Below are 26,528 nucleotides of genomic sequence, written 5' to 3' on the forward strand. Positions count from 1 at the left end.
GTCTTGGCTATTTCGTGTCACTTAAGCACCAGCTGAGAGCCTATTGCATTTGGGTAAAGCTAGGAGGGAGGCGACATGTGAAGGGACACAGAGCTTGTGGGGGTTGTTCGGTTATTTACACATTCATTGACTACCCATCACCATACTAATCCATATTGCCATTTCTACCCAGTAGCTGCTCCTCGCCACCCACAACACATCCTCCTGGGATCTCAGAGTTCTCTTTCAACCAGTAAAATCGAGGTTTGGCCTGCCAGCATTACTTCTAAGCAGTCTGTTGGGAGTGATATGGCTTAATTGAAGCAATAAATGTAGTACCGCTGTAGTAAAAATATCTTAACCAAGTGCGCACTCATCCATTGATTTATATCTGTTCCTGAGGTTCTGTTAAAAACGAAATGTAATAAAACCAACAGTTTTGGCTTGTTTGTAGGCGTTTGCCTTGCACTACTATTATACGCCCAGGTAATCACAACATTTTCCAGCACTGCCATCTAAGGGCCAGGTTGTACCATTATGGAAGAGCCTGGCACATGTCTACACAAAAGCCGAAACTGTTGGCTTTGCCAATGCTAGTTTATCATCACACTTCTGGGATATCAGAAAATATACCATTACTTCCTAAGGTGCAAATCAGAACATTGCACCAATGGGAAACCTAGTAATATTTAGTCAGGGAGATTGTCGGAAGCTGCTGCTCTCGCAGTGCGGCTTGGCGATCTTAGGTCTTTCCTCAAGCAGGACTGTGCAGACAGGGAGCAGACACGCAACGATACGAGTCGGGCCGAATGTTCAGTGTGCTGGTCGGCAGGGGAGTTGCTAGGTCTGGAAAAGACCCGGGGCTAAATTGATGTCGGAACTGTTGGGACTGGGGGCTAGCTAGTCTTTTGGCAGTAGCTCCTGAGATTCTATCCGGGGCTACAACCAAAAGATCAGGGGCTACAGCTCCCTTAGCCCCCCCCCTAGCAACGCCCCTGCTGGTCGGTTAGAGTGTGCATCTAGAGCCGGCCTTGGAGTTGGGCGGGCCAGACGGCTGCCCCGGGATGCCCTGCTATTGGACCCCATCACACTCGGGGGAGTCTTTCAAGGTCTGCCCTGAGCTGTCGTGATGGGAGAAGGTGTGGCGGGTGCCCTATTGAAATTAAATGCGTTCGGCTCTCGGGAGCAGAGTGCATCTTATAACAAAAGGGCGCTTGTCGTGCCTATTGAAAAATGTGGTGCTCCCCCCACCATCTGCCCCATGACTAGGAAAGCGTGAGGCGAGCGGTGCCAAGCTTTTGATTTCCAGCCTAGGGCACTGCAGTTTCTAAGGCTGGCCCTGCATGCATCGAGGTGTGTCTGCAGTCAGTTTTCTCGGCCTGACGGCTGGTAGCTTTGCCGGTCGCCTACCGGTCTTTCTACCAGTTTTTCTACCAGTCGCTTTCTTGGTTCTTCCAGAGTGGTGTTCTGGAGGACTGTGAGCTTTTGGGACAGCCATCTCGTCTTGGAGACAAGGGGGGTGGGCGGTGGTTGACAGCCGCCGACCCAGCATCCAGGCTTGCTGATGCACGAAGCCCCAAGCTGAGCTGCTTGGTGTCAGGTGTCTCATGCTATCCTATTATACTGTTGGCAAGCAGTCTAGGATTTGGGTTCCAGTCCGTGAATAGGACGCTTGCTGTGGCTCGGAAGGCTTTTAACTGTATCCTGGCAAGGTGGAGCCAGGGTGCCTTAGATTGGTCACCTGGAATGTTAGGGGCCTAAACAGCCATCTGAAACGAAACAAAGTAATGATGTACCTGAGAAGGATGAAGATTGATATAGCGCTGTTACAAGAAACCCATCTTACGAGGGAGAAACTAGAAATGGTCAAGAAGAAATGGAAGGGGTGTATAGGTGGAGCCACATATTCGGCTTACACCAGAGGGGTAATTACCTGGGTGGCACCGCACGTACCATTTCAGCCGCTTCAGGTTACGGCTGACCCAGACGGCAGATTGCTGGTTATCAGAGGGATGTTAGAAAACCGAGAGGTGTGTATTGTGAATTTTTACGCCCCTAATCAGGACACAGCGGCCTACTACAGGACACTATATAGTAAGATTAGCCCCCTGGTGGACGGCGGGATCCTATGGGGCGGAGATTTCAATTGCGTCCTTAACCCTAGGTTAGACAGATCGGATAGTAAAATAGACAAACCCACCCCAGCGGCTAGGGCGCTGCAGACCCTTCTGAGAGACTTTGACCTGGCTGATGCCTGGAGGCTACTGCACCCCGTGGATAGGCAATATTCGCATTACACGGCACCGCACAGCCTTCACACGAGGCTATATTACGTGTTCACCTCCACGGGGCTGGCTAAGGAGATTGAAGGAGCAGAATACAAAGCCAGGGTGCTCTCGGACCACTCCCCCCTGATCCTGGTGTGGCGATACTAGCCCGCAAGGGCGCAAATCCCCACCTGGAGACTCAGGGCCGAGGCCCTGCAAGACCCGGGATTCCGGGAGGATTTAAGAGAAGCGATTATAGAATACTTTGAGATCAATACTGGCAGCGTTGACTCCATGGGAACTGTGTGGGAGGCGTTTAAGGTGGTTGTACGGGGGGTTGCCATATCAAAATCCAGGGGTTTCCAGGTGGGCCTAGAACAGGAGCTGAAAGGAATCGAAGAAGAGCTGGAGGAGGTGACACGTCGAGCGGGCACCTCTAACGACGACAGAGAGAAGATGAGGCAGTTACAACAAGCTAGCCGGGAATGCTGGGACAGGTTATGTAACATAAGCTACAAGAAATATGTGGAGACGCAGCATGCGGGAGGTGATAAGCCGGGTAGGTTGCTGGCGTGGCTATATAAGAGCAAGATGCCGCGAGTGGTCATCAGGGAAATCGAAGGAGACGGAGGGCTGATTCAGAATACCAGGAGGGGGTAAATGAAGAGTTTGTGAAATATTACAAGCACCTCTATGAGGATCCGGGGGGGCCGGAAGACCACGCAATCCAAGAAACACTGGAAGACATGGGCCTTCCTACCCTAGACGAAGCTGAACGGGCAGATCTGGATGCCCCCATCACCATAGAGGAGCTTGAGCTGGTGGTCCAGCAGTTGCCTACCTCTAGGGCCCCCGGGTCTGATGGGCTTCGAAGCAAATTTTATAAAGCTTATAAACAGGAGCTGCTCCCTCCGCTGCTGGCCATGCTGAACGAGGCATATGAGCAAGGCAGACTGCCGGAGTACCCGCGGGAGGCAGTGACTATCCCGCTCCTCAAACCGGGCAAGCCTAGCACGCACTGCGGGTCGTATAGGCCCCTCTCAATCCTCAATCAGGACAGTAAAATCCTCACAGCGGTGCTAGCGAATAGGCTGAAGGCTGACATAGGTAAACTGATACACACCGACCAAACGGGCTATGTCCCGGGTTCGAACATAACTGATAACCTCAGGAGGTTGCACCACGTCATAGACCAAACTAAAGAAGACCCAGGGGAATTAGCTATAGCCTCATTAGACGCGGTAAAGGCTTTTGACTCGGTTAGATGGCCCTGGCTGACCACAACCTTGGAGGGATACGGAATACAGCCACATGGGGCCAGTGGAGAGATTTCATGGCTGGAGAGATACAGCCCCTGGGCTTGAGGCCAAGGATACGTCTTGCAGTCCTGTTCTGGATTAGTTGCAGAGGGTGGGAAGTAGAGGAAGGCAGATTGAGAAAGAGGCTGTTACAGTAGTCCAGCCTAGAGAGAACCAGGGCTCTAAGGGAAGAGTCCCTTTGAGGAGGTGCAGCTGTTAGTGAAACTTCTTGGTGATATCCGAGAAATGAAGAGAGAAACAGAGTGGAGTCCAAGATGCCACCAAGGTTTTTTGCCTCGCAGGAAGGCAAAAGAAGAGGGCCCAAGGTGGGGGGCCAGAGTGAGAGGGAAAGCAGGAGCAGGGGTCCCAATGAGAAGGATCTCCATCTTGCTGGCATTAAGGCAGAGATCGTTGGAGGCACACCAATCCTGATTCGCAGATAGACTGTCAGGAACGAGAGGAGAGGAGGCTTAGGGGAGCCTGAAGGAAAGCAGAGTATCATCCACATAACACTAAGTTAGAGGAGAAGAGATCAGGTGGGCCAAAGGGGCCAAGTAGAGGTTGAAAAAACAGGGTGAGAGGATAGAGCAATGGGGAATGCCACAGGTAGAGCGAGGGGTGGTGGCGAGAAAGGGACCAAGTTGGACCTGGGAGGGGCGGTCCAAGAGGAAGGAGGTCAATTACTCCAGGGCCTGATCCGTGATGCACAGGTTCTCGGAGTCGATTGATCATGATGACGTGGTTGACCGTGTCGAAAGCAGAGGGAAGATGAGGACAGAAGGAATGCTGGAATCGAGGTTAGAGAGCAGATCCTCACGGGTGTTCGGGAGAGCATTTTCTGTGCCTCCGGCAGCTCTGAAGCCAGACTGATGGTCATGGATACAACCAATAGATTGAGTGTGGAGTGTAAGCTGGGAGATGGCCAGCTTTTCCATGAGTTTGCCCAGGAAAGGGCTGATGGAGATTGGGAGATAGTTTGCCGGGCAGGTAGGATTGGTAGACTGGTTCATGAGGAGGGGGTGCACAAGCGAGTGCTTACGGGGAGAGGGGAAGGTTCCAGATCTAAATGCCATTACCGTCTATCTATAATTATGCAAGTGCACATCTTTACTAGTTATACAGTAGAACTGTCATTTTCATTAGTGTAATTCTCTAACAATTGTAACTGCAAGCAACTACAATTGAAGTAGTCATTGAAAAGCATTGTAGAATATTCCTATGTGCTTTGGTTATCTAATAAGTATTTACTTACCTGCCTGTGTATAGAAAATAAATATATTTTGATACTGATGAGTGTATAAGTGTTTCTTTTGAAGCTCACACCCTCCTACTAAGATAAGCCTGGCTGCTCTGCTATTCTACCAGATCTATTGGGTAGTACAGACGTATACTAAGAGTTGGGGGACTGTATACAAAGGGACAGTTTTATAGAGTCTTACCTCAAGTGAACTTGAGGAAAGCTCTCCTAACAATGAGTATATAAAATGTATGGTGTTTTTAAGAATAACTATGTAAGAGTATGAAATCTTTTTTCTAATGTATTCTCTTAATGCATAAATGTGATGTGATAGTTTAGTAGTATTGATCTGTATTGTGAATGGTTGTAAGTGTAAACCGCAACACCATAATTAAAGAACAATGAATAGATTAGTTATTTCACAGGAGCAACACCAGCACAAATCCAGTCGCTGCGCCATCACTACAATCAACACAAATGGGTCATTGCATTGTTAATATAAGTAATGTACGTATGCCATGAAGACGTCCCTGAGGGAAGCGATGACTCATGCCCTACCCAGACATGTCTGAGTGCATGCTGGCTGCAGGGGGATGGAAAGGAAGTGTTGGGCTGAGGAATCAGACCACCCCAGCCAGCTTTCAAGCTATGCAGAAAACATCTGCTTCATCACTGGTCGTGGAAATGCTGGCCATTGAGATCCTAGACCAGGGAGGATAGGTCAGGGGCAACATGCTCTGCTTGGAAGCAAGCCGACACGGAGCAACACAGTTTTGATCCCCGGGTCCGTGCTTAGAAACCTCTGGGTATTAAGCGCTTTATAAATAACCTATCATATCATTGAATCCCCACTCTTTCTGGAACCAAAATATTAAAAACTGACAGGAGAGGGCCGTTAAGGCCTGGCAAAGACGAGCTATGGAAATATAAATTAGAGGCCTACCTTGATGTGGGGCCTAAAGGAAACTTGCCATTATTACCAAAGTTGCATAATGTGAAGTCTTTATTGTAAATCTACCATGATGCGAAAATTGAGTCTAATTGAAACCAACAATGATCGTGGGCATGAGATAATTTGATAACTCATTATGTAAACTGATAATCATGTGCTAAGCGTGCGCTGGTAACCAGTGTTGATGTGCCAGCTATAAAATGTACATGTATAAAGACCAATATTTAGTCCTCAAAACATTGAATCAAATATGCAACTACATCTTTTACGCCGTTTCTACAGCAACGTAGGCCACACATCTTTTATGAAGGGTGCCTTTGTTACATACACTGCATTCAGGTCCCAACTCTCAAATATTGCTTCATCAATCATTAGCCCCAAACCTTCTTTGCCTACTTAATGCACTGGATTGGCTATTGGTCTCTGTTCTTGCAGGTTATCATCATAGGTTAATGTTACTGTAGATCTAGATCATCCCAGAGTTTGCATTTGTAGAGAAATATTTTCAATTTTCAGAGTTTGCATCAGAACTTTCCACAGTTGGTTAATTTTGCCAACAGGTTACGGCTTGGGTCATAGAAACTTCACACTGGGGAATTTTCAATCGTCATAGGCTTGTATTAGCTTAGCGTCGGCTAATATAGGTTTGCATTGAGTTTGGCACCAGTCATTGTAAATGGATATCACATTGTGGCTACATCTTCACAGGCGTGTGATCTTTACATTTTGCAGGTCTGGGTCTTCGTAGGTTTTTTTTTTTACAAGACATGGTTGAATTTTACCTTTTCAGCTGTTGCAGAGATTTGTCCTTGTAAGTTTATGCTATGGTAGGTTTGTCTCGTCATAGCTTTGTCTTATTGTAGGTTCGTTTTATCGACAATCTCTTTCTTCATAGGATTACATAACTGTTGATTTCTGTTGTAGGTTTCCACCATTCTATGACAAGACCGAAGGCTTCATATTATGCATTATAATCTTTACTTCTGAAACCACAGCAACAAAGAAAAAACATTTACATAAAAAATGTTTCAATGTCAGAACTAAACAGAGTTCGATGTCAATGTAGGGGAACGCCCCAATACATCATGGAGGACAGGTCATGCCCGGCAGGAGACCAATGAGCTGGGACCCTCCTCTATAAAAGTCCTTTATTACAACCCAAACTCCTCTCTCTTTGCTGCTGACACCACAGCTAAGTCACTCCTAATTTAGTTGTCGCTTGCATGTTAGTCAGTAGTAGGCCTTGATAGTATATTGGCCTTAAATGGTGTAAATGTATTTTGTAATGTGTAAATTATGGTACATTTCATGTTGTAAGGCAAGCTTTGGTATCTTTGTATCCGGGAGGCCGCGTGCGGCTGTTGCTTTTTATTAATGGGTGTTGCGTTAGAATGTTGGGTAACTCTGGGTATTAAGCGCGTTTTATATAAGTAGTGATATCTTTTAAAAAAATAGAATTTACGTCATGTGCGACCCTCTTTCATTCAACACACTTTCGATTAAGCATATCTACACTGACGGCGCCGGTCTGACAGAAGCTTCTGCTTCAGAACTGGCGCTCACGGCCCTCTTTCATTTAACACGCTCGTGGTTGAGCGTATTTACAGCGATGCGCGCCGGGCTGATAGAAAAGCTTCTGCTTCAGACCCGGTGCGCGCGGCCTTCATTTAGTTTAACACACTTTTTGATTGAGAACATTTGCAGCGCACAAGCCGATGTAATCCTTATGGGCGTTGCTGTCCTCCAAGTCCTGATGCGCGCCGGTCTGATGGAAGCGTCTGCTTCAGATCCAGCGCGCATGGGCCTCTGTGATTTGAACACCTCTTGGGCGTTACTAGGTATATATATTATATATATATATATATATATATATATATGTCGTGACTTTAGCCTGACTGTCATGACCCATAACCCTGGCCCTCACTGGCAAATCAGCCTTCCAGTTAGGGCCAGGTCAAAGGCCTTAAAACCTTATCCAAGACTCTCTTGCAGTCAGTCCTGGTGCCTTTGGCGCAAGGCTAATAACCATCATGAAGACCAACATTAGAATGGGACTATTTACTTGGGACTATTTAACTGGGGGGGGGGGGTTCAGCCAACATTGAGGCACACACATAGCTCAGTTACAAGGAACTGAGCTATGCGGTCTAGTTTTTTGGGTGTGGCAGGCCTGGGACTACTTTACCTGAGACTATTTAAACCACACCCAAACAGCAGAACACGCTTCGTGTTATTCTGCTGTGGGCAGCGTAATGCTCACCGTGTCCAGTTCTTTGATGCCAGCTTACCTGAAACCAAGGACCTGCAGAGAGAGAAAGAACTTTACGAAACTCACCTAGAATAGTATCCGGTCTTCAATCCATCGCCGACTTCAGTACCACTCACCTGAAGGTACGAACTCCATCATCCGGCACCGCATGCATCCTGGAATACCATAACCTGGAAAGAGGAGGAAGAAAGCCAGCATTAATAAGCGTTTACTCACGTTTCCTCCCGAACGAAGAAAGCCACACAATACTTACCTGGGTAGTCATCTCCTGGTCAGTATCATTGCTGGAACAGCACGGCGCTCGGTGAGGAACATCGCGACCTGCAAGGGGGGAAAAGACACAGGTTAGCAATATAAAAAGGCAAAACTGCACAGCGCATTGCGCATTACTCACCGGACAGCATCACGCACACCTCGCTTTCGCCTACCGGCCCATGCTCATCTTCAAACTGCATGACAACACCAAAACACCTTTCCATACCTAAAAGGAAAGAAGCAAGACATTATTATTCGAACTAAGAGGAACATAAGAACTGCATATAAAGACTGTAAAGAAGCAAACCTGCGGAGTCGCAGCAGGCCTGGATTCCCACATGGGGCTTGCACCAGTGAAGTAACTTGGTCGCTGCTCGCCCCCCACATCTACGCGCCCCTGCCACGAGGAGCAGGACGGAGAATCCACCTTTTACAATATTAAGGTGAGGTGAAGGCCCAAGGGGGAGGAAGGAGTGGAGGCCAAGGGAGGTGGGAAAACAAAGACAATCTGGTATTGAATCCAGCTCTCCTATGTTGCAGACCCATCTTTAACCAGAGGCCTTACCAAGGAACCGCGAGAGGGTTCGAGAGTGCAAATCATCCAACTAGGGCTGGGCGGTGTACCCGTGGATACCAGGTGAGCATAACACTAGCGTGGAGGTGTTCCACAGTTTCAATCTGTTCCTCATTGACCTGCTGGCTTACATTTTTCTGTTACTGCTCCCTCAGTGCCTGTTTTTTCTTGTACACATGATTGGAGGTTTATACTCTATTCGCCTTCATAAGGCGCTAAAAATCTTAGACCTCCCTCCACCCCCCTCGTTTGTCCTCTTTGGATTAACAGTCCTAGTATCCTTACTTTGCTCAGGAAAGGGAAAGACCCCAAGGATGGGGTAGAGGAGGACTGGAGGGGTGGTAACCGTGTGTTGAGTTGATTAGCCAGTTTTTTCTCAACTGGCTGAAGAGGAAAATGCCCAATAATTTCCCTATTGACGTGCAAGGACTGCAGGGCTTGATGTACAGATGGATTTGCCTGCTCGGCAACACCAATTCCTCCATCCTTAAAGAGCGGCGTGCTTTCCCTCAGTCTTTGCCCCAAGATGGCAATAAACAAAGCCAATATTAAGATCTTTGCGGGGGCAAGGGAACTCCTTAGTCTTGTAAGCAAGACAACGTTGAGCAACCCAGGTTCGGTCCCTGATGCAGTGTTAGAAAACATTGGCTAGTATTAGGGGGAAAAGATCACCAAAGGTAACATTCTAGAGAGCGCCTCTATAGCCTTTCCTCCTAAGGCTTTGCATGTCCCGCTAATACATCTAGCGGTGTATGCAATCTCTCCTCTGCTCAAGGAGTACAAGCCAAAAAATTGTTTTGCCCTCAAGGGAGTCGGTTTCACGTTGCAGTTTGTAGGAGGTTGTTTATTTTGATTTTTATTTCCGTTGATAGTTCTCTTTCCTTGACCCCTTAGCCTGGCGTCTGGCGAAACCAGTCAGGTTTTTCACTTTCATCCATGCAGAGGTCCAAGCCTTAATTTTGAAGGGACGGTGGTCCCAGTATCCCTTCACAGCCATTCAATTGCGGAGTGGAGCGCTTAAAAAAGTTGCACCTCTGGGAGGATCACCTTATGGTTTTCTGTTTTCCCGTTAGCAGGGGTTTGTGTTCATGGCCAGTACAGAGCTCGCAGTGGGCATTTTGCCTTCCGTCTGTTTTTCTCTTCGCCAATTCCTGGTATTGCACCAGGTTAGCAGAGCCGCTGCTGGCTCTCCTCAGGTACTTAGAGGCCCAGATGATATACTTGTTTTGGCCCAGTACTCTTAAGTTTCCAGTCTCCAGTGAAGTTAGTGGAGCCCCTTCTACAGTGGTGGGGGTTTGGTTATAGGTGCAAGAGTTTATGTTGGAATGGCACAAGGTGCTCAATTTCTCTGCTTCAAGGTGTACCCCAGGCTTTGCATCCTTCTTCTGGTTTGCAGGTTTTTTCTTAGATAAGTAGAAGTTTTTCTCCTCTTCTAGGAAGGGAGGATCTCCCTCAGAAGGATAGAGGGAACGGGAAGTGGTGTTCATCTTCCATCCAAGTTATTACGGCCCTCTCTATCACAGGGCGTTACGCCTCATCATTATCATCCCCGCAAGGCACTGTCCGTGCAATTACTCGAGGGCAGGGAGACAGTGATGGAGTTGCTTAGCTGCCTGCATGGCAGATAGACTTCTTTGGTTTCCTCTGAAGATTGTCTGGAATAAGACACCAGCACAAGTGTGCTGGGGGTGCCAAGATAGTTCAGATGTTCTCAGGCGGAGGTTAGTCCTCCTCCGGTAAGCAACTTCATATTAACTGCTTAGTGCTCAGTTTTCTTTGCAGTCTAGTGTCTTCCTCAAGACTATGGATTTTAGTGTGTCCTCCTTTGGTTGGTCTATTGTTTCCTCTAGAGGATATATCAACCATGGGGGAGGGAATAATGTCCAAGGTCATAGTACAGCTAGCGGGAGAGTTCTAGTATCACTTTGATGGGAGCGACTGGATATAAGACAAGTTTTTCTCTTGGCGAGTTCTGTCTCTTATGGGGCAGGTTTATGTAAATAGCTCCCTATTGTCATGATAAAGTACTTGTTCAAGGGCTCAGGATGGCGGCAATGCTTTGGTCTGTGGTTTCCCTTTATTTGAACTTTTCAGGTGTGTGTTTTTTCTCTTCTGGAGTTGGTGGTGCATTGGGTGGGTCTCTCTCTCTCCTCCCAAGGCTTCTCTCTGACTCGGCAGGTCCCTCCAACTGGTCGTTATTAAAGGTCTCCGTCTTTATGGCTTGGCACATTTAGCTCTTCCAGGTGTTTTCAAGGATTTCACGGGAATATCTCTTTGTTATCAGTGTTCCCTGGTTGGACTCTTCTTAGTCGGGATACTATTTATCAGCTAACGGCTGGGTTTCAGATGTGTGGCTCAACTCTTCCATCCCGCTTCTGCCTCCAGAAGACATAATACATTCCTGGTATTTTGGTTTGGGGAGGTTTTCTGGTATACAGGTGTTACATATGGCTAAGGACAATTGTGTCGTTAAGGGCAGACCACGGGGTAGACACTTCTGGGTGCACAGGACCTAAAGTCCATTTACATTTGAGGTCCACCTAGGTTGGGGTTTTTCTCCTATAACATGTTAATAAAGTGTTTCCCCCCTTTTTTCTCCCGCTTTGGCCTTCTAATGAAGACTTGTCTTTCCAACAATGTTCCCCATGGTAACCATGTGATAGGCCTTGGTTTTTCTAATAAGTTTTTTCTTTTATCAACACATGAGATAGGGCCATCAAAGCGTACACCAGGAGAACTACGTGTTTAGTTTACTGTTGCTATCTAGGTTTGCTAGAAGATGGTATGGCATTAAGTGTTTTAAATGTTTTGTGTTGAAGAGTGGTCACATCTTTCTCGTTCTTGGCAGTTTGCTATGCCCTCTAGGACAGCTCCTTGGGGGCTTAGCCTAGAGAAGGATTTTGGAATCAGTTGATTGGTCAAAATAGACTTTTTAAAAACATTTAAAACATTTTTTCCTCCTTTCTATTGTATGGTCACCATTGTATTAATCATGTTTCTAATTAATTTGATGCAAGGGCTTCAAACTTGCATAATATGAAGCCTCCGGTCTTGTCGTAGAATGGCTAATCCCCCCCACTATCGAGAGAAGGGGGTCTAGATTAGACAAGGAGGCAAGTATTATCCCACCCTCACACCCCCTTTTTTGGTTTGTTATTCCCACCCACCCTTCTTTGTTGTTGTTCTTACAGCTTCCGGCTGAGAGGTTCTCTTCAAGAACTTGGTCACCGTTACAAAATGTGGAGAGTTCGTGATCCAGGAGCTTCGCTGGATTCCATCTCCATATTTATCATCTGGTCTGTGCAGTGGACGTCTGGTTCAAGACAGATACAGAAAGAGGAGTTGGAGTAAAGGACTTATATAGAGGAGGTTCCCTGCTCATTGGTCTCCTGCAGGGCATGACCTGTTCTCCATGATGGATTGGGGAGTTCCCCTACATTGACGTTGAAATCTGTTTAGTTCTGGTATTGAAACTTTTTTTGTATGTAAAAGTTTTTTCTTTGCTGCTGTAGTTTCAGAAGTAAAGATTGTAATGCATAATACTCGCCTCCTTGTCTTTAATAGAATCTAAACCCCCTTCTCATGATATTGAGGGGGATTAGCCATTGTAGGCGACATTGTTGGAGTACATCATCATAGGTTTGCATTGTAGTTTAGGGCATCCATACTTTGGATCCCAGGGCCGGAGATTGTATCATGGGAAGCGAGAGAATGGAACTGCATTGGGGTTCAGCATATTTTAGGCGCGAGACAGTCAAAAATAGCAATAGATTGGGAGGACTGGCATGTATGGTTTAGGGGATTTTGGTAACTTTGCCATGTGGTTGTCACCGTATGTTCCTTTTATTGTAAGAGGATTATTGGGTAACTTAATTTGCTTTTTTAAGTTTGCATCGTAGTTTTGCATGGTTTGGAGTATGCCGCCTTAAATGCGTACCTGTATAGGTTGTAGGTTTATATAGTCACATGGCTGGGAGGTCAAGTTTGTTGTCGTGTTTTCATGTTTGCAGAATTGTTTTTTTGAGTTGTCATTGATAGAACCAGGGTAAGTATTTACATTCTTATAGGTTTGTGATTGTAAGTTCACCTTGTTGTAGGTATAAGATTTGAGGTTTACATGAACACCGCGGGGTTCGGTCGTGTGGGTTTGAAGGGATGAAGGTGTGTCGCCTTTATTTGGCGAGGGCCCTTTAAGAGAGATGGCGCAATGCCTTGTAAACACAGACAGACTGGAGGCAGGAGGCTGATGCAACCGGGGCGGAGCCAGGGCAAGGATATAACACACGGGACAAAGGCTAGGTGAGATAAACACTCGAGTGAAACGGCAGCAGCACCGCGAACGCCACTACAGCAAAAGGCAGCCCAAAGAACAAGGCTTAGACCGATTCCCCGGGTTCCTTTCCGACACCCTGCGACTCCAAGATGACTTCTTCGTACGTTGAAGCGGAGAAGCTGCAGCCCACAGCCTTCGAGGGCGAGTACTTCGACGAGTACGACTACTACAACCTGACCGACCGCTATTCACGTTAGTATAGCCCGAAAAGCGCTCGCGGCGTCATTCTTAACGCTTCAGAAATGTATGTAAATGTACATGCAAGAGTCACTCTAAAACCAGCAGGACGCACAAAGGTATATATCATAGACCTCAATGTGCGTTAACCACCCGCACACCTGGTCTATCCGTCCTTTCTGCAAACTGCGCCCCTTTCAGCTGCGGGGGGGGGGGGTGTTGGGGGGGGTCTAACGTTGATGTTGGCCCTGAGCTTGTTTAAAGCGAAACACCAGTAATGGCGGCATGGGAAAAGCGGGTTGGTTGAGGGTTTTGTACCTCAAAAACGGTTAGGGTACACGCTAGAGTCACCTGGGTGGGCTTGGACGACGGCTGCGAGTCAGTGCAGCTGTGCTACTTTTACCCGCCCCGCTACTTGGAATATTTCCATAGCGAGATTTGTTTTGCCTGCATAATTTTTTACTCTGCTCTTTGTGTGCCTTTTTTCTTGAATGTGTATATTTCGTGGACAGCCGTAGACAGTAAAATACTGGAAAGCCTGCCTAGTCGGAAGCTTTTTTTTAGGATTCGGTGGTGTCGTTTAAAACCTCAGCTCCGGCCCCACCGCACCCCCCCCCCCACAGCCCCACAAATGTGTGACACCACGGAGTTGCACTAGAGCGGCGTCGGTGCTTCTCGCGTCAAACCTCCGAAAATTAGGTATTTTTGGTCCATATCGCAGCGCTCTATTCTGTAATGAACCAAAAACATTTTGTGCCCCTGTTAGGACATCTACCACTGCACGTCCCCTAGCTTCAGCGTTGAAAGACTTACAAACTGCAAAATTGCAACTCGCCAATCCATTTTTTCCTTTATGGGTGGAGTGACAGTAGGCCTATCGATGGGCCCGAGAGAGGAAAAAACGGCCAAAAAGTTTGAGGTCGTGAAACGTGTACAAATCTCATAATAAATCAATCCAACGTGATTAACGCAGAGTGGCCTCATTTTCCACACCCTGAATGGAAGTACACAATCTGCTTCTTTGCCTGTCCAAAACAAAATGCTGTTCAATAAAGTCTAGGTTATGGTAACTATCTCGCTATTACTTAATTTTTAGAATCCGTAAATCCTCTTCTAAAGACTTCAGTTTCAGAAAGTGTGGCTCTCATTGTATACCAAGCGTGTAGCGTTTTTACTTATGTAGCAGGTTGCATGTGTACATCAAGAACTTGTCTTGTATGCGATTCTGTCACCCTCTGCAAGGGACGAACTTGGCAATGTTCTTTGCTCTGTCTTCTAAGGACTTTCAATACAACTTTTTAAACTCCATAGTGCTGAAAGTTGTCTATTTCTAATGCTTGCAGAGAACAGTGGCGGGGCTCGGGCCTCACGTTAAATCATGACCATATGGAGATTAAAAACGAACCATACTGGGCATAGCTGATCGTGCATACAAAGTACTGCAGCCAAGCCCTGCAACTCCCTCCCCTCGACTACAATACCGCGTGAAGACTCTGGGCACCAACCCTTTGGCAGATTCGGCATAAGCAATCCGACGATACTAAGTGCGAGCCACACCCTGCAAGGGCTGCCGACTGTGCGCATCGCTGCCTTGCTGGTGTGGATGTCTGCCTAGCTGAGGGTCCTGCAGAAATAGTATGTAATTAGCATGCCTTATGTAGCAGTGTGAGAAGGTATTGTGAGGGGGTGGGGCTTGTGGTAGCCTAGCCAAAAGTGCCCAAGAATGTGTCCTTTATTGCATGTATGTACCGGAACGCGGAAGGGATGTGGCGATAGTACTATGAGGAGTATTTATTGTGAATGGAAAATGTTTAGGTGGGTTTGCAAACTTCGGGAAGTTGATTCTTGGGTATGATTGACATGGGAGTTAAGGAGGTTCTCCAAGGGACTCCATTGAGAATGTTTATACTTCCAGTATATCTTCAGATGCATTTCTGTGGGAGGGCGGTTCCTATGGTATGTAATGCCTTGGATGGCCGCTGCCAGAAAAGTGTTTAGAAGCCTTGTCTGTTTGGAGCTGAGAATGTTATATTTGCAGCGTGTTAAGGCAGTTATTTTAGTGAAATATTTTGTTCCAGTGTACCTACAGCTTATTCATCCATGCATCCCCAGCAGTATGCGCTGGGATCGGTTTTGACTTTATGCAATATTACCTAAGTCCCAAGAGCTGTATGCAAAACAACAAACAAAAAAATGTGATTTTCTAGCAGATCATGATGCTTTTCTTATCCTTCTGTAGATGTGTTGTGTTGCCCTTGGGAGGCCCATTTTTTGCATTTGCGGAAATTGTTGTTTCTGTTTAAGGGAGATGATATTTTCTCTGCAAAATGCACTGTCCCTTTCGGCACTAGTCATCCAGTACTGTTATGTTCGGGGGACGTCTAGCCATAAATGTGAGATTTGGGGGGGGGGGGGGGGGGTGGGTAAGGCGTCGCGTTGGCCTTCGAAAACTTATGGTTTCCAAGTATCCTCTTGTAAAAGTGGAGCAGGCATCTGGAAACTAATCGCCAATGGGGAACTAATTACACATGGCACGCACAGGAAGTGAAATCGGAGGTCGATGTTTCGGGTTCTGGCGCAGTCACATTTTTACTTTGAAGAGGACAAAGCCAAAGGAAAATGAATAAAGCCACGGTACACACACGGAGCTAGCTTCGTGCACTTAAACTCCAGCTCCGTCCTTACCTTTAAAACGAGTTTATGGCGCGCGGTACATCTTGTCAGCAATTTATAACCGCCCCACACCGATGAGATTTTTTTTTTTTTACACCGTCCATGATGTTTACGATTAGTCTGCAGGACATAACCATCACCACGGGGATCTGAAATTAAATATTTGATTTCCATGTTTGTGTAAAAAGAATTACAGATGGACGCAGAGAGCCTTGTTTTATGCAGATTACACTCTTGATGTACTGCACGTGCTGGCTTTTCGCTTATTCTTTTGTAATGTGCGTGTGATTATTTATTCGTAAAAAAAAGTACATGGAGCCAAAGGGATATTGGCAGGTTGCACCTGACAACATACAGTTGTTAACTCTCCTACTGAGAGCCTTTAATAAAGTCACCTACTTTTAGTTCTTCTTTAAGGGAACTATTGAGCACCCCATTATAGAAAAGTGTGGGGTTTTGGCCTTCAGATGTGTAGATAACCAGCATGGCTCAAATATACTCAGCAACAGTATGCTAAACAACTCCAGCTCAACACGACAAATTAGAGTCACTAAATTGGATACCCGTCTTCACCTGGGCGAAGGATGACAAGGGTCCCTGTCTAACAAATATAAACAGTTGTTGGGGAACATTTGTCAATCTATGGCTTTCCTCGCAGGCTTAATTTAGCAGCAGAGTCAGTATGCTCACTGTGGGCAGTGCCTCACCTTACCATTTAGCTCGATACTGTTTGTGAGTTGGCAGACAGTATATAAACACACAATGGCCATCGCAATGTGTTGTACTTTAGAGGTTCGAGGGAGGGTCAGACACAGCTTTCCGAGAGGCAGCAGAACACCTTTTGGGGATCTAGGATGCAGCAAGAGCTCAGTAGTACAAATATTATATAGCCCATCTCTCCCCGAAACGGATAACTGTACCATTAGAAGCACTACGTCCTGCAAAGCCACTATGCAAATCAACTTTCAGGTGTACTGTGCGGTTAGGGATCATGACTTAACAGACAACTTTGCTGAGGCACCATGATTTTCTTGGATTCATAACAAACATTCCAGACACAGATCATATAGGAGAGCAAGAACAGGAATTCATAAAACAAATTTACTTTGTCTACACTACAATTAGTTACCAAAATGTGTGTCAACTTTGTAACGCTATGAGATTTGGGGTTACCCATTGCAAAAAGGGAATGAGGTTAAACCTATTTTCAGGGGAAGGCAGGATGTGGTGTCAGCATTTGCACAAGAGGCACTGCCGTGCATTCTGGGAGACAACTTCCTTCAGTGACTCAGGTTCCTTTTTTCTCCCTCTGCAGTGGCTGGCGGTGCCACCAGAAAAGGTCGCACCAAGAAGGAAGCCAGTGACAACACCAACAGGTTCAACCCCGGGGGCCATGAGCGCAAGATCACTGAGAAATTGCAGAGGACCGAGAAGAACAAGCAAGGGCCCAAGGAGAGTTAAGGTGAGTGTCACCTGAAGGAATATGTCCGACATTAGAGAACTCGGGGAGTACAGGGGTGTTTGGGGGTATAAAGCTAGGGTGAAACACTCTCTCCCCTGTTCCTACCCATCTTAACTAATCTACTTCCCTGCACCCTTACTGTCCCCCTTCCAGCAAGGTGCGTGCCCCATGTACAGTACTTCATTTATTCCCATGTAGGTTTGCACTTTAGATCACATACATATACAATGAGATCACAAGCAAGTGGCTTGATGCAGGGAAGAGGCACAGTTTAGGATCCAGGGTGAGCTTTCAGGTTGAGTCTATGGAGACCCCCTGGATTTGGGAAGGGTGCAGTTGAGGAAAACAGACAAGATCACAGCGGGTGGTGGTTGAGGGCAACTACTGAACCAATAGAAAAGGCTCGGGGGCATTCAAGGGGCAAAGCCACAAACGAGGGAGGGAATTCAGTAGGTGGTCTACACAGAAAGCTAGATCCCTTGGGTACCATTAAGTCACACTCCGCCCAGGAACCCACAAGGGCATTAGTGGAAGATTACTGGAAGAAGACAAGTGAGGGGGACAACTGGGTAAGACTCTGGGGGTCACAAAGTAAAACAGGTGAGAGTCAAGGGATGAGTTATCACGCAAGGGAGGGGGTGCAAAAGAAAAGGCCTGGCGGAATGTCCTAACATTTTGGCTCATTCGATTGCAGAGCGTCACTGGTTGGTGTTCACAGGATCCTGGAAAATACGGCTTGGTCACGCGGAACTCAACTGGACCCACAACGGCTTGGATGGTACAGTCGCTTTGGCGGAAAGAGGCAGAAGATTCCACTGGAGTTCACCCGTCCCTTGGGGAATGGACCTGTCTCTGAGGCCACACGCGAAAGGTCATAGTGATTTGAGGCAACGCTTCAGTGCAAGCAAGACCTAGTGCTCTGCACCATGTAAGGAAGGATGGGTGGCTTTGCAGCCCATTCATAGACGTTCTAGAAATGCAAAGAAAGATTACACGTTTTTACTGCATTTTTCTTAGATAGCTGGAACTCAAATGTTATACCAACTGATGATTCCAGAGTATGTTTTTATATTAAGTGTGTAGACGCCTCCTTCGTGCACCCCCCCAACCTCTGCCCTGGTGGGCTATGGCCACTGGCATTTAACTCCATGAGTACTGGGCCAGATGGTAGACAAATGATCATCGCACATTGCACATCAGAATGTCATGCCATCAATGACTTTGCTGCATTTATATCCGCACTTATTTTAAGGGCGGCAACAATGCACATTTGTAATACCCTACCGAGTGCTTACATTCAGATGGTCCAGAAATGGCAGAGTGCAAGGTGCAGCAAGAATGTCCTGCTGAGCCACAGAAACCAGATATATTCATCTCGCCATCTGCCCCATCAGTGTCTCAAATTCGTTGCACACCAAAATGGCCAGAACTATACAACGGGGCAGCCACCGATAGGCTCCAAAGTGGCAGCCAGCTCTCTCAGAATGCTTTACTATGCCAACGACTCTGCTTTTCATGGATATGTATTTTGTGTGGCTCCTCATGATCTATAAATCGATTGTTGTCCTTCACATTATTCTACCAAAACACATCACTCATGTTGTTGTCTCCATTACCTGAGACAGTGAATCCCTCTGCTGGGGCTGCCAAAACTCCCTGGAATTACTTGGAGACCATTATTTGGGCGCTACGCGATCAAGCACTACAATGAGGCACATCTTGGAAAAACTTAAACTAAAAACAAAAAAGGTGGTGTTTAGGTTTCATATTGCTAATAAAAAAGTACATACATGTTGTGTGATGTGTCTTTCTACAAATTGTGTGCGATTAAAGTACGTGTTCGATACTGTGGCCAAGTATATGGACAGAATTACCATCGTCTCCTGTACTGCACAATGCACTTCACGCCATTCATGGCAAGTTGGCCAAGATAAAGCAAGAGATCATGTTGCATATGAATGAAGGGTGGCGGGGCCAGATTTACCCAAAAGGAAGCCGCCTGGGCGTGACTCCTACTGTCAAAACTAAATTGCAATGCAATGACAGGGGGCGTCATACCAAAAGGAAATCATGTAAAAACAACGTTACTCAGCTGGTGGTACTGCAGCGATCCCCGAAGTATTTAAGTGACTGCAACAATGTAGTTTATTGGGGGGCGATTTTGCACACCATACAGGACCACAGTGGTAGAACGAGCATTGGCAAAGCCAACAAACAGTTTGGGCTTTGTACCTGCTACCATCAGCCAGTTAATGCTACTATGGCAGTGCTTTGCAAGAGCCTTTCCTATGCCTATACAAAAGGCCAAACGCTTGGTATTGCCAATGCTCGTTAGTGTGCACTATTAAAAAAAAAAAAATACAGAATAATGGTGAAATAGTAAGGTGGCTCCATATGAAATTATAAACGCAACTAATATTGCACCTCACAAAGGAATGCCTTTCTCGTTTTATTCCTGACAAATTCTAGCTATGCCAAAACGAATTTATGTGTGGTCACTAAGATATCCGTTCATGAGAAAGTTGGTGCAGGTACTTCGCCCCACAAATCGTAGTGGCCCTGGCCTCTGAAATAACAGATCTCTGGCTCTTACTTTCCCGAGAGGAAAAGAGAAAGAAAGTGGTAAAGAAAAATAAGAGACTGACGAATGAAATAAGGAAAGGGATTGGGAAAGAAGGAAGCGGTAAAAGAAAAAAGATAAGGCAAGAAAGAGGTAAAGAAATACAAAGAGGGAAAGAGGACGAAATGTGTGCAATTATGGGCGTACCTGCAGACACTCACGTTTTTGCATGTCGTGTGGAGAAATCATTTTGCGCACTAGACATGATATCCTTCAGCTTCATAATCCTTTCTTAGATCAGGTAGTTCTCTTTGCTTTATAGCAATGAAGTAGCAAAGCACGCCACTGGCAAAACAGGTTAAAAAAATAAGGGGGAAACAGCTGGGGCTTTATTCCAGACTAATAGGGTCTGACCGTTCCAAATGCAAAAACCACCAGTGGTCATTCCTTCCAAAAAAGCCCACCAAACTCAACAAAAGACACATTCAAGATCGTCCAGGCACCCAAGGACAGAAGTCATGCTTGACCCTGTGTCAAATAAACACTGCACCTCCACACCCTTTTCACATTTATGACCTATTACCAGGAAAATTCCTTCTCCAAAATAATGCCTTCCTCATTCCAACACACCTTTGCTGCTTAAAATCGATCAGCGTAGTGAGAAAACCTGACAGCAAATGAGCAACTCTGACAACCATCGGGCTGAAGCCCGGTCACATGAAACAGTGACAGAACTGGCTCATGTCTGGAAAGACCTAGCGAAGGTCAAGGTTAAGGACCGGCTAGAAGCCTTGATCCGTCTCAGAAACTCATTCAATGTCTATATGGGTCGGTAGAGAGAATAGCCCCGGAACGTTCAAATGCTTCTTTAAAAACCAAGTGTGATACAAGCCCATTCAAGGTCATCGGACCTCACCTGCAGTACCAGGCATGAATCCATGGATCATCCGTGCCCCAATGTGTACCAAGGCTCCTTTTTCACATATAATAACAGTGTGTGATTCCAAATGTATGCCGACTAAAGCCTAATCCATTTCTGAGCCACATTTCCCCCGTCTAAGGGAGGGCTCTTTGTGTCTGACAAGAACAAAATGTAGTTTCTCATATTGGGCAAAAGCCACATTAAGGCCCGCCCATGTATCGGTGCTTGAATGCTGTGTGGTGCCTTCCAGCCTGCATAAAAGACCAAGACAATTAATGATGGATTCAGAGTTGTCCCGCATACCCCAGGTCCATGCAATGCCAGTGAGGCGAGCCACCAACTGGACATGCTCAGAAAGCGCTTCCTGTTACTTAACTCTCACCACCAAGATCCTGATTCTCTGAAAATGCGGCATTGAAAAATGGCATAGAGGCGGCACCATCTCCAAAAGTGCACAGTTCACCTTATTGACAATGATGCATTTGCCAGTTTACATCCATATATTATCGAGAGGAGCATGACAAGTTCCCACCAGCCAGGTGCTGGAAGGGCATTTCAGTGTTAGCCCCTTAAAGGGTCAGTCATTGATTAAGTTAAACGTTTAAAAAAAGAACAAAATAATGATATCCCTGTTGGGGGGACAAAAATACAAGTGGGACTCAGTTTTACGCGGCAGCGGTCTTAAATGAGATGCGTAGAAGGCTCAGAACAGATCCTCATGCATTTCTCATCCCTCTGCCGGTTACAAAAAGCTGGAAAGGATGCATATACTTACTGCATATTTTAAAGAACATCCCATTTATGGATAAGACATTTCCTTTAAAATGTGTCGAAATTGCGCAAGATTTGTGACATTGCAGAGAGGGAGTTTAACATTACATGGGAGTGTACAATCTGCATCCTTTTTGATCCAAGTGATGGGGATACGCTAGATCATAGAACATCATTTCCGTTGAAAAAAGATTTGGAAATTGGGCCCTAGGTGCAGATAAGGATCAGGGATCCTTTCGAGTCTGGATAATGGCAAAGTTGTGTACACGTGCCTGCCCAAGACTACATTTAGTAATTTTCCGAATAAGGCAGCTTGGGTATCTTTAAACATGAAAAATGAATCAATTTCTGACATCCCTGAGAGCGCTTCTTAAGCTGCCAGTTTTTCGAGGAGTGCAATTGCAAAATCCTTGCAACATATCTTTTGTGGGCAGAGGCCCAATTTACCTGCAAAAACTATCACTGCACGCACTACGCTCCATTCTGAAAACTCCACTCCAGACCGTCCTAGGTTATATACCCACACGGGGGTCCGCAACCAGCGTCTCTCGATGTTTTTGACTGTCTCCCATGATCCCACACCACTGAGTATAATGGATAAGACTGATGGGAGTTGTAATCCAAAACGTGTGGAGAGACAAAGGTTTCCGACTCAAAAAGCATGAAGGGAGGACGCTTTTGTAAATCAAACCCAGAGAATTGTGGTGTGATCTACTCAGAGGGCCCGATTTAAAAAGCATACATCACACCACAATTTTGTCAGGTCATGAAATAAGCGCCCCCCCATCCCCCAATTACCTCCCCCCCCCAAGAGAAAAAGCTGTCTCAATCACTCCAATATTATTTCCTTCAGTTGTCACTTCTGCACCGTATGGGGACCAGAGGACAATGTATGGCTAAGGTCTTTCTGCTCCCACCTGCAAGGCTAAAAACCTCAGGGTCATCTTCTACTCCACACTCCTTTTCTGCTCACATCTCTGACGTCTCTAAGAAGTCACACTACCAGCTGCACCTCCTCAGAGGTATTCTTCCTTTCCTCTCTTTCCCCCAGAAGCTCATCGTCTCCAGAGCGCTGGTTCTCTCTAGGCTGGACTGCTGCAACAGCCTCTTTCTAAGTCTGCCTGCTTCTACTCTCCGCCCTCTAACTTATCCAGAACAGGACTGAGACTTGTCCTTGGCCTCAAGCCCAGGGATCGTATCTCTCTAGGATTTAGATCTCTGCACTGGCCCCCAGTGGCTGCGAGGATCAAGTTCAAAACCCTCTGCATTGTCCACAAGGCTTTCTGGGGCCGCAATACCTTCAACTCTCTCCCTAAATATCTTCCTGCTCGAGCTCTCCGCTCATCTGCCTCCAACTCCCTCAGGGACAGTCGCTTCACCAAGCAACGAGTTGGTGGTAGATCTCTTTCTTCGGCTGGTGCCTCCCTCTGGAACAGCCTCCCTTAAACTTGAGGAGAATCATCTCCGGTTCCGGAAGCAGCTCAAAACCTTCCTCTTTAGTTCTGCCTTTTCTCCTCCTCTCCTCTGCTGACCTCCTGGCTGTAACCTAAACCTGCACTGGCTACCTGGAACCTCGGATCTCGGGTCCAGGTCCCTCCCCCGCCAGCATCGCACACCTGCACTGGCCACCTAGCAAACCCCACACTTGGGACTGTTCTGTATCCCTACAGTCCCCATACTAGCCCGACACCTGATGTCTGCGCTTACCCAAGCACTTGCCACTTGCTGGCCATTACCAATTGCTCTATTCCCATGTATTGCACTGTCCCTGCCCTCTTCCCACGCACTTGCGCGATCTGAATGACACCTGGTCTAGTAGGATCGTTGTCTGTCCTCCCTTTGTTCCCCTCCCTTGCCTCGTGGAGCCTTGAAACACTTGTGCACGTTATAAATGCCAAATCATATCAGCGTGGAGGTCACTTCGGAACGTGTAGCAGTCTCCCGCCATGTCTCTTGGGACCGGCAGGCTGTGCTTTCTAGAGCGCATATATGAACGAATAGTGCATGAAACAGAAATGGAAACAAGGCAAAATCTTGTAGTTTTTGAAAGACTTGTGAAGGCCAAAGTTCAGCTTTGAGGAAAGCAGTGCGTTTACGAGCTTTCGGGTGCTATGTATTTTCCAAGTCTTTTGAACAAGCAAACTTACTTCAAATTTTGGGTTTGTAGGCAATGGGAGGTGCTGAACTAGTAAGTTCTGGTTCCAAATATTTGTGATTTTTATTGCTCAATTCGCATCGATTTGGAAAGAAACAGATTTCCCTTCACAATGGTAGCTTTCTAAAATCCGAGCAAAAGCGCCAAGTCTATACCACAAGAATAGCACAAAGGGGTCGTCTTCGAAACCCGTACTTCCGGTATATTCCCTTTCTGGCTGAGATAGGTTTGCTTCTCGACCAATATCAGAAATGCTTCTCTTCAACGATTAATGTAAAAAGAAATGCAAATACCTTCGTTTCATTTTTTAAAATAAATGAATCTTTAAAGCAATACAATTAAAAACGTGTGTAATGTATTCCTTTCTTACAACGGAATCGAAATGATGCTAAAAAGGGTGCAATTTTATAATTTACTTTTATCAAAATGTCGGTGCAATATGATGTTACTTTTATCAAAACGTAACATTGTAAGTTTGGATGTGATATACCAACATAAAACTGTAAACAACTGGCTTTGTAGGAAAAGAAATTAATGACAAATTCGGCAAGGAAAAAACTGCAAAAAAGGGGTGTGGTTTGAGGGAAGATGGGTGGTACTGGGAGGAAAAATCACAGATTTTAATTGGTGATGGCCATAAATGGGTGAAACACAGCCAAGTACAAATCCATCCTCCTATGTCCTCTGCATTGAAAAGCATTAGAGCCCTTCATTTAAAGCACCAGTTTCAAGCTTTTATGTGAAAGCTCTTATTTTAATGACCATAGTTTTGTTTTAAAGGTAGCGCTTTCAATGACATCTAATAGCCCATACTAAAAATGACTCTTCCAGATTGGCTGGGAGTCCAGTGAACGATTAGGAGGGATGGTGAAAAAGCAAAGGTGAGCATTTACGACACTTAGAAGCTTCAGCAAAAACTGGCAAAGACGTGAGTGATTGCCATATGGTTGTTTTATTCTAGGGGGGGGGGGGGAGTGAAGATTGATCAAGAAAGCAGTTAACTACTCTAGGAGTATGTCACGTCATAGGGTAGTCTTGTCCAGACTACTACAAATCTTCTCCAATGGTCCCAAGCAGTTTTGAACATAAAACTAGGCCCGTTTTTATCCCTTTCCACGTGAGAGAATGTGTTCAGAAAGGATGACCAAAGTGGCACAGAAACCAGCGTCTCCCAGGAATTTCTCAACACATGAACAAGCCAGAAGAAAATACACTGGACACAATGTTTTGCATTTCACAAACTACAGCGAGTTCATGGTTCAACTCGAAGATATCATTTTACAGCACTGGATTACGGTCTCCTGGGATTTGGTGTAGATGTAAATGAGTTTTGAAGTGGACAATTTCCATGGCACCCGGGAAACAGCCAACCATACACCAGTCACCCAATGTAGTGATATTATAGGACAACAGAGTTTACACAATTTAATGATTTAAAAGAAACTTTATTCTGTAGTCCAAAAAAAATAAAATGTCCTCGGGCACTCCAGGACAAATGTCCAGGGAGCATGAGCCTTGTGAATACACCAGTGGTATCTGGGTGCCAACGGCCTGGGGCCACTTTCAGAAATTCAGGATTTGTGGAGAAAAAACATACAGCTTAAAGGGCAGTCAAACGAGACACACTAGTGTAAACACTCAACAGGGAGATTAGGGGCTCATACTCCTGGCAGCAGTGTCAATCTACTCTCTGGGAAGTAGGAGAATACAAGCTTATTGGCTATTATCTAGTAAACATATCGACTAAAGGCAAACTTTCACATTGTTAAGAAAGATTCTGGAGAGTCAAATCCACCTCCTGACTTGCACAAGGGGAATGGGGATGGATAAGGGGTTTGGAGAGCTAGGCCTGTGCGATGCTTAATACACAAAACTAAGAACTGGCATGGCGCAGAGAGAAGGGTCAATGTGGGTCCTGTGGGAGGAGATATCAGATCAACTTTAAAACGCCAGCGTCTGTGCTGGCCATACATGGAATTGTAGTGTTACCAACAATGGTTATGGGGTACTTGATTCCTTACAACCGATTTCACAGTTATCACAAACAAAAAACTAGCCGCCCTGAGAAAAAAAGCATATTCTGAGCTCAAAAGAATCCTGATGGAGCCCCCCTACTTAGAGAAGCAGGCACAAAAAGGCACTTAAGTGCTGGCTGGTGAGTGAATGGGAGAACGTAGGCTCCATGGAAGCTCCTTTGTAAAGGGGAGGAATCACGATGGTCCTTCGTCAAAGCTAGCCACGTTAGACAACACATGGGGAGAAAATAGGGCCCATAGTAAAGGGACATAGTTTAAAAACTGCTGAATGTTTTTGCGCTGGTGAGCGAGCACCATACAGTTTGCCTTTTGCGGCTGGTCGAACTGTTCTCGCTGTGCCGGGAAAGAGTGGCATATTCACCCCACTCAGCTGATGTCCTGATCACCAATACTTTGCCTGAGGTATTCCTCATACAGCTGCTTCTGTAAAATACATGAAAAGGCATGGTCAGGCGTGCTTACTAGTACAGAGCTTTCACCCGTGTTCCAACACCTCCCCCAACTATTACCACCCTAGTTTACGAAGTTAATATCATATTTGAAGACAATCACCACTGAAACATACATGTTTAGCAAATCCGAAAGTTTCTCAGAGCTTTTTAGGTCAT

General features: G+C 46.1%; 2 protein-coding genes across 3 annotated transcripts in view; one reads left to right on the forward strand and one right to left on the reverse strand.

The window, feature by feature from the left end:
• Nucleotides 1-13,112: 13,112 nt before the first annotated feature.
• On the forward strand, nt 13,113-19,267 carry NUPR1 (nuclear protein 1, transcriptional regulator). Its single transcript, XM_069652093.1, has 3 exons — nt 13,113-13,356; nt 17,330-17,476; nt 18,171-19,267. The coding sequence occupies exons 1-2, from the start codon at nt 13,254-13,256 to the stop codon at nt 17,473-17,475; spliced, it is 249 nt and encodes an 82-aa protein (XP_069508194.1). The 5' UTR covers nt 13,113-13,253; the 3' UTR covers nt 17,476; nt 18,171-19,267.
• Nucleotides 19,268-25,308: 6,041 nt separating this feature from the next.
• Nucleotides 25,309-26,528, reverse strand: part of LOC138581052 (uncharacterized) — a 329,209-nt gene continuing 327,989 nt past the window's right edge. For both annotated transcript variants that reach the window (XM_069652092.1, XM_069652090.1), the window contains one exon: nt 25,309-26,343. In XM_069652092.1, coding sequence (XP_069508193.1) covers nt 26,287-26,343 — 57 coding nt within the window. In that variant the 3' untranslated portion in view covers nt 25,309-26,286. The remainder of the gene's footprint in view (nt 26,344-26,528) is intronic.

Source organism: Ambystoma mexicanum, chromosome 3p (genome assembly GCF_040938575.1).
Source record: "Ambystoma mexicanum isolate Mex_15411 chromosome 3p, UKY_AmexF1_1, whole genome shotgun sequence".
In the NCBI taxonomy this organism is placed as follows: domain Eukaryota; kingdom Metazoa; phylum Chordata; class Amphibia; order Caudata; family Ambystomatidae; genus Ambystoma; species Ambystoma mexicanum.

What these genes read in the sequence shown, in the direction of transcription:
- NUPR1 (XM_069652093.1), top strand. Translation starts at nt 13,254, where the DNA reads ATGACTTCTTCGTACGTTGAAGCGGAGAAGCTGCAGCCCACAGCCTTC. An exon ending in CCTGACCGACCGCTATTCAC is followed by an intron (nt 13,357 to 17,329) that starts GTTAGTATAGCC and finishes CTCCCTCTGCAG; the next exon opens with TGGCTGGCGGTGCCACCAGA.